The sequence below is a fragment of the Onychomys torridus genome, chromosome 6 (assembly GCF_903995425.1).
Source record: "Onychomys torridus chromosome 6, mOncTor1.1, whole genome shotgun sequence".
NCBI classification, from domain to species: Eukaryota; Metazoa; Chordata; class Mammalia; order Rodentia; family Cricetidae; genus Onychomys; species Onychomys torridus.
In genome coordinates this window covers 80,466,543-80,474,731 of record NC_050448.1, presented here as the reverse complement: position 1 = coordinate 80,474,731, position 8,189 = coordinate 80,466,543, and the positions used below count along the sequence as shown (strand labels likewise).

Sequence of the window (8,189 nt, the reverse complement as noted above, 5' to 3'; positions counted from 1 at the left end):
GAGCTGCAGGGCTCCGATGATGTGGCTGACACTGTCCACTGCGTAGCATCTATCCTGATTAACCAGAGGACAGCAAGAGCAGCTAAGGAAAGAGCCTCACGGGGACTGTGATTACCATCCTCTTTCATTTCTCTCTCCCCCCACCCCAAGGTCTCACTGTGTAGCCCTGGTTGGCCTAGTACTTGATATGTAAAGACTGGCCTTGGACTCACAGAGTTCTCTGCCCCCACCCCACAGAGTCAGGATTAAAGGCGCGTCCATAATTGGCCAGTGGACAACATGTTTCCCAGTCTGCAGAGACAATGCGACCAGCTGCCTTGACCCCACAGTATCATGCCTTACCCACCGTGATAGAACTGTATCCTCACACTGAGATAAACATTGTAGTACCCACCTCACAGAATTTCAGAGCCAATGGGCACCTAAAATCTCAGTGCCCAGAAAATGATTGGCAGGACTAGGGAGCGTTTAATACACACACACACACACACACACACACACACACACACACACTCATTCACTCACTCACAAAGCTGGACACTATGGCCTAATCTCAAATCATAGCCCTGGGGAGGCTGAGATCGGCAGACACCTGGGCTTTGCTGGTCTAGACTAATTGTTGAGCCTCAAGCTGTTACGAGAATCTGTTTCAAAAAATAAGGTGGACAGTACCTGAGGAAAAGGGATATTCGAGTTTGTCCTCTGGCCTCCACATGCAAAATTTATGTGCACCTCCCCTGCCACACACACACACACATGCACCTTTACACACAGTAACATGCACACACACACACACACACACACACACACACACACACACACAGAAAGTGATAATAACTTTCAATTGTCTCTTTTTGCCTTACATTCAGTAGTAGAATTATAACAGGCACTTAAAGATTGCTTTTACTAAAAAGAAATGACTCTTCATTTGGGTTCAGAAAGTAACTAGGAGGCCAGTGAGAGCTTGGCACCCCACCTTCATTTCTCATCCGTATCCTTTAGGCAATTGGTTTACCTTTGCATATGGGCACGTTAAATACTCAAGAAGTATGTGGTGGTTTGGATTGGAAATGTTCCCCCATAGGCTCAGGCATTTCAACACTTGGTCCTCAGTTGGTGGCGCTGTTTTGAGAGGTTACGGAGGTACAGCCTTGCTGAAATAGACGTTGAGAGTTTAAAGCCTTGTACCACTCCCAGTTCACTCTCTCTGCTTCCCACTTATGGTGGAGAGGCCATCACTCAGCTCCCTGCTCCTTCCTGTCACCGTGCCTGCCTCTGGATGCTATGCCAACTCTCCACCATCATAGCCTCTTACCCCTCTGGACCCAGAAGCCCAAATCAACACTTCTATGCATTGTCTTGGTCATGATACTTTGTCGCAGCAACAGAAAAGTAACCGATACAGAGTAGCAGTATAAGATCTTGTACCTTTTACAGGTTTTACCTGACTAACCTATTTCACTCCTCCTTACAGGCTGAAGCCACAAAGCTAAAAGTTAACATCTTAGTGCCAGCTTTCTTAAATGTCCTGTCCCAGACTTACAAAGCACACCTAAAGATCTCCAGCAGTCCTAAACCCGCAGTTGCCTTGGACGCCAAGAGCATCAGAGCCTTGCATGCCAGACCACCTCCCAGGGAGGACAATCATCTACAGCGGTGAGGCTGCTGCACTTTGGAACAGTGTTCCAGGAAGCAAGCAGGATGAATGCCAAGAGCAATCCACTGTGGCTCCAAGCCCCCGAGTGATCCCAGCCGAGAGCTGCACAACAGTTGGCCATCATCTTTTATTTACTTAATCACACCCACACAGGTGAATCTGGCAGTTTCAGCCCTCCTTAAACTCAGCTCACTCCTTCTGTTCTCAACATCTTCGGAACCTTTCAGAGCAGATTCTGTCCATCCAGCCCAGCTAGAATCTTTCTTTGGTAAGACAAGACTCCCTCAAGATTCCATTTCTTCTTGTGTCTGGGAAGGAAGAACACAGTCCGTGATACTTGGTAATGCGTGGTCTTCATGTCAGGCATCCACAGAACTGTCAGAGAAGAGCAAGAAAACAACTGAAGCAGAAACAGGGAGCAGTGAGACTGTGTGGCCACCGGCCAGATGACCGCACTGCAGTGGAAGGAAACAAGAATGTCTGATAAGGCGAACTGTGAGGTTGTTCTTTGTGTGTCATGGCAACTAGTCAGTGGCCTGCTCAGTACTCGAGTCCAAGGAAACTGAGGTCTGACAGACCCTACAAGCTCTGAGGATCAGAAAGTAGGTTTCCTTGAACTTTTTTATTTTGCAGGCGTAGACAATGGGGTTCATCATAGAGTTCGCATGGGACAACAGGATCCCCAGGCACATTGCGACCTCTGGTATGTGAACGTTAAAGTAGGAAACAAGGTTGATGATGGACAAAGGCAACCAGCACAAAGCAAACAAGAAGAGAACCAGAAACAGGGACTTGGCTGTCTTGAATTCCCGTCCGTAAAATGCACGCGTCTCTCTGAAGCCAGACAAGTTCTGACTGAGCTTGTTGCGGAGGATGTAGAAGATGTCCAGATAGATGATGCACATGACAATGAGGGGGATGAGGATCCAAGTGATAAAACTGAAGAAGACCATGTAGTCCAGACACACCACGGAACGGAAATGGCACAAAAGGGTGGTACTATTTTGGGGGAGCCCTGAAGTCATTTTTCTATTCCAGCCAAACATGGGGGTCAGTCCCACCAGGAAGGATACTAGCCAGCAAAGGCCCAAGGATAGCCATATTCTTCTTTGAGTGGTGACCGTCCTATATCTGTTTGAATGGAAAAAAGTTAGTGAGTTCACAACAGGAAATGACTAGTTGGGAGAAAGGGAGGAAGAGAAAATAAGCTCCTTCATCTTCTGCTGAGAGATGAAATACCCATAGTGTAAGGTGACATTAAAAAACAACAACAACAATCTAGAATGATCAGCAATATGTTTCCAAAATCAGGTACCTACATGCCTCCACTTAATCATGGCTCTGAGACTTCTTTTTTTTTTCAGATTTATTTTATGTATATGAATGTTTTACTTGCATGCATGTCCATAAAACCACGTGCACGCCTGGTGCCCAGGGTGGTCAGATGAAGGCACTGGATCTCCTGGAACTGGAGTTACAGACAGTACTGGGTGCTGGGAATGGAACCTGAGTCCTCTGCAAGAATAGCAAGTGCTTTTCTCTACTGAGCCATCTGTCCAGCACCTCCCTGTCCTGCAATGGAAGAGTTGCTTAAATCTTGGGACCCCCCCCCACACACACACTGATGAGAATCTCCCCCAAAGCCTGCTGGTATGCTGTGCTCTGCGCAGTTATGGTTGGCTATTGTCCTGGAGCTCATAAGTTACCCTATCCTTCCATAAGTTACTTTACCCTTCCATAGTTACTCTACCCTTCCATAGTTACTCTACCCTTCCATAGTTACTCTACCCTTCCATAGTTACTCTACCCTTCCATAGTTACTCTACCCTTCCATAGTTACTCTACCCTTCCATAGTTACTCTACCCTTCCATAGTTACTCTACCCTTCCATAAGTTACTCTACCCTTCCATAAGTTATTCTACCCTTCCATAAGTGACACTACCCTTCCATAAGTTACTCTACCCTTCCATAGTTACTCTACCCTTCCATAAGTTACTCTACCCTTCCATAAGCTACTCTACCCTTCCATAAGTTACTCTACCCTTCCATAAGTTACTCTACCCTTCCATAAGTTACTCTACCCTTCCATAAGTTACTCTACCCTTCCATAAGTTACTCTACCCTTCCATAAGTTACTCTACCCTTCCATAAGTTACTCTACCCTTCCATAAGTTACTCTACCCTTCCATAGTTACTCTACCCTTCCATAAGCTACTCTACCCTTCCATAAGTTACTCTACCCTTCCATAAGTTACTCTACCCTTCCATAGTTACTCTACCCTTCCATAAGCTACTCTACCCTTCCATAAGTTACTCTACCCTTCCATAGTTACTCTACCCTTCCATAGTTACTCTACCCTTCCATAAGCTACTCTACCCTTCCATAAGTTACTCTACCCTTCCATAGTTACTCTACCCTTCCATAAGTTACTCTACCCTTCCATAAGTTACTCTATCCTTCCATAAGTTACTCTACCCTTCCATAGTTACTCTACCCTTCCATAAGTTACTCTACCCTTCCATAAGTTACTCTACCTGACCCATTTTCACGTGGGCATCTGTTCTGGTCTTTGAGTAAATCAGTGTTTTCTTATGGTTATGTTGAAATGTTTCAGAGCCCTTAATAGTTTCTTCCCGGCGAGTCATAGTTTCTCCTTAAACCATCCTTCCTAAATAGCCTGAAACAGACTACAAAAGAGAGAAACTAAGACTTAACTAAACCTCACAGCTAACAAAAGATATTCTATGACAACTTCTATTTTATTGGTGGCAGCAGCGGCACAGCTACCATGTATTGAACACAGATTCGGTGACAGGGGTTTTTATTTACTAACTTTATTGACTTAACCTTATAAAGATAAAATTATTATTTTCATTTTATAGATCTAAAAAATGTAAAATGGCATTAGGCAACATAGAGAAGCCAGAAGTGGTAGTCTACAAGTCAGAAAAGGTGAAGCCGGTTCAGGTGCTCAGAAGCACTCAGAGACCTGGAGACTGAAGCAGAGAAAGCTAACAACTTGCCCAAGGCCAGATCACAAGACCAGGGAGAAGAACCCAGACTTGTTTTCATCTACAGCCTATTTGGAGCTTCCTCGCCATGCTCTTTCCCCCAAGAGAAACTGGAAGGAACCAGGAAATGGGATTTCTCCTTGGGTTGTCTGCCCTCTTCACATGGTCACATACTACAAAAATGTCTTTGTCTCAGAAGTGTTTTACACTTTATTAAAACAAAAAAAAGGAAAAAGAAAATACACCATTTTTTTTTTCATTTTTCAAGAGTTTCGCTGTGTAGCCCCGACTGTCCTGTAACTCACTCCGTGGACCAGGCTGGTCTCGAACTCACAGAGATCCACCTGCCTCTCCTCCTGAGTGCTGGGATTAAAGGAGTGTGCCACTACCACCAGGCAAAAATCTATTTTTTAGAATCTTTTTTCAACATCAGGACAGACTCAGACGGAAGCAACGTTAAAATCTAACCTACATCTGCAAAGCCACACATCCAGCTGCTTATCTCTTCTCACACTAATCTTTCTACTTCTCCTAAAACAAGATATCCTATCTACTAGACTCTCTCATTTTGAAAACTTGAGATCAGACTTTTAAAGATACATCGGGCTTTCATCATCTTTGGCTACCCCATGGTCAACGGAGAAGGTCTCAGAGTGCCCCCGTTTCCTGTTCCTGAGTCTCGGGTCTTCATGTCTAACCTCTGCACAAACTATATGGTACAAAGATGTCTGCTGCCCTTTGTAAACACCGAGGCCAGTTTTGGTTCCTTTCCACTGAATAGGTCTGGGAGCCAAACTTGGCAGTTCTACTTTCCAGCCGTCCCTCTCTCTCAAGGCTGCCCCACCCTTCTCCAAGCAGGTTACCTGACCGTCAACTTGACCCTCAGGTATCGGTCTACGGCAATGGCCAGCAAGGACATGATGGAAGCGTGGGTGAAGATCAGAAGCACGCAGGACATGAAAAGGCAGGCATAGAAGTGCATCTCGACTTCCAGGCTGACAGCAATAGCTAACGGCATGACCAACACCCCAACAGCGATGTCAGCCAGTGCTAGGGAGACTATGAAATAGAAGGTGGTGGTCCTCAGACTGGGGTTCAGCTTGACCACCCAGATGACCAGCATGTTGCCCACCACAGCGCAGAGCCCGATGACAACCTCCATGGAGATGTAGGTGACTTTCAACCACAACTCTGTTGTGGTATTGTCAGGTTTCATGCTGTCTCAGAGAAGCTTCGGTGACAGGTTTGTCAGCAGGATGTATATGGGGCTGGTGGACCTAGCTCTTGCCAGACATCTGCCCAGAAATCCGCAGCAGTCAGGAACTCACAATTCCTTCATTCCTTCCGGTGTGATGCTCTCTTGGAGACTCTTCTCAAAAAGGGCCCATTACAGGACCATAGACTTCAGCCACACATCCCTGGTCTCCCAGTGACCTGGGGGACACAGTTCTATGCAACTAAATCCGAGAGTGTTGCTGTCCTTACTTCCCCAGACAGATGCAGTCAAGGCTTCTGCCTTCCCCTGCCCCCACTCCCAGAGGACTTTTCAAGCTCCATCAAGATAAGTACCCCTCTTTAGCATGTTTCAAGAAGTGAGATAGTCCAAGAGGAAGTACAGGGCCAGGAACCCTCAGAAAAAGAAAAAAAAAAAAAAAAAAGGTAGGAAGAGCCTAGGAAGCTGGCATGAGTCGCGTGCAGACAGCTCAAAGAGAAGACGAGAGTGGGGTCTGATAGTGAAAGCCGACACTCTCAGCTACATGGGAAGCTAAGGCAGCAGGGAGAGTCAAGGCCTGTCTCAGTCACAGAGTGAGTTTAAGGCCAGCCTCTAAGTAATTTAACAGACATTTCTAAAAAAAAAAAAAAAAAAATTCTTAAATGGGGATATAGGGAGCTAGAGATATATCTCAGCAGTAGAATGATTGACTGGCATGCATCAGGCCCTGGGTACCACCCCCATCACAACACACACACACACACACACACACACACACACACACACACACACACACACACACACACACACACGGTACGGGGTAGAATCAGTGATCAAGTAAGGGGTAGAATCAGGGACCAGATGAGTGTAGGGATGGGATTGAGTAGAAGAGATGGAAACACTGACTTGGTAATATTTCTACCAGCACTGGGGAGTCACAGGCAGGCAATCACCATGAGTTTGAGGCCATCCAGGTCTAACTAAAGAGTCTAGGTCAGTCAAGGACAGACTCAAAAAAATTTGTGTACACACACACACACACACACACACACATACACACATATATGCATACATATGTTTGTGTGTGTGTGTGTGTGTGTGTGTGTGTGTGTGTGTGTATATATCTGTATATAAGCACATATGTGAGCAGGTGCCCGTGGAGGCCAGAAGAGGGCATCAGGTCCCCCTTTACAAAAGCAGCAGGCACACTTAAGCCACTGAGCCATCTCTCCAGCCCCAATGTTTAAGCAGGTTGGTTTTTGTTGTTTGTTTTGGTTTGGTTTTTTTGGTTTGGTGTTTAGTTTTGTTTTGTTTTGTTTTGCGGCAGGGGTGGGGTGGGGTGGGGTTGGGGGTTGGGGGGTTCATCAGCCTCCCTTGTGGCACTTCATCTTACTTCTGCTATAACTGCTTTCTTTATCTCTCCTTCATTGAAGGAAGTTACTGAGAGCAATTTCTATCAAGTGGCAAGAAAAAGTCTTATCAAAAGCAATCTGAATCTTGCTTGGTTAATTAATGTAAAAAAACAAAACAAAACAAAAAACTCCATCCTTTGCCACTTGGTACCACAAAGCAACCTCATGTGAGAGAAACACCTTCCTGGGCATGGGGCAGTTCACACTGCCTGGATGTTGTAGCAATTGTACATCAAAGGACATCTTTCTGAGGTTAAGCATCTCCAGACATGGCTGGCAGCCCAGCTTCAGGAATGAGTACGGACAGCATGGAGCTGGTGGAGATCAGACTTTCATCTCTATTTAAAGCTTGTTGGTCAGGCAATAGGCAGCTACTACAATTAACAACAGCAGAAACAAGATGGCAGTCCACGTTTTGTTACAACAAAAGCTGAATGGACAGGCTGGAGAGATAGCTCAACCATTAAGAGCACTGGGTGCTCTTCCAGAAGACCCAGGTTCAATTCCCAGCACCCAGCTGTCAGCTCACAACCCTTGGTAACTGTAGTTTCAGGGGGTCAGACAGACAGCCTCTTCTGTCCTCCAAGGGCACTTCATACATGCCATGCACAGACATACATGAAAAGCAAAACACCCAGACACATACAATAAAAAAAATTTTAAGCTGAAAGGCAGTGAGGAAGGTGGCAGGGGACAGGAACATAGTTCTAGCCCGCAGGAAGTGGAAGGACCTAGTTAAAGATATAGTTAAAGGACATAGTTAAAGACAAGGTGGATCTGAAAACATGGCCATCTGTGCTTTCATGTTCTCCCTGTGCCCGCCCATTTCATTCTCTTGTGGAAACAGAGGTCTTTCAAAACCAATTCATTTCCACTGGGTTGGGGAAGTCAAGG

General features: G+C 45.7%; 1 protein-coding gene across 1 annotated transcript; it reads right to left on the bottom strand.

Moving 5' to 3' along the window:
• Window positions 1-1,302: 1,302 nt before the first annotated feature.
• Window positions 1,303-6,193, bottom strand: Adora3 (adenosine A3 receptor). Its single transcript, XM_036190685.1, has 2 exons — window positions 5,534-6,193; window positions 1,303-2,788 (listed from the first exon to the last, which is right to left on the bottom strand). Exons 1-2 carry the CDS (start codon window positions 5,884-5,886, stop codon window positions 2,182-2,184), a joined length of 960 nt encoding a protein of 319 aa, XP_036046578.1. The 5' UTR covers window positions 5,887-6,193; the 3' UTR covers window positions 1,303-2,181.
• Window positions 6,194-8,189: the final 1,996 nt, after the last annotated feature.

Coding starts and splice junctions, on each gene's coding strand:
- Adora3 (XM_036190685.1), bottom strand. CDS start 5,886: ATGAAACCTGACAATACCACAACAGAGTTGTGGTTGAAAGTCACCTAC. Junction 2,789..5,533: donor AGGGTCAAGTTGACGGTCAG/GTAACCTGCTTG, acceptor CCATTCAAACAG/ATATAGGACGGTCACCACTC.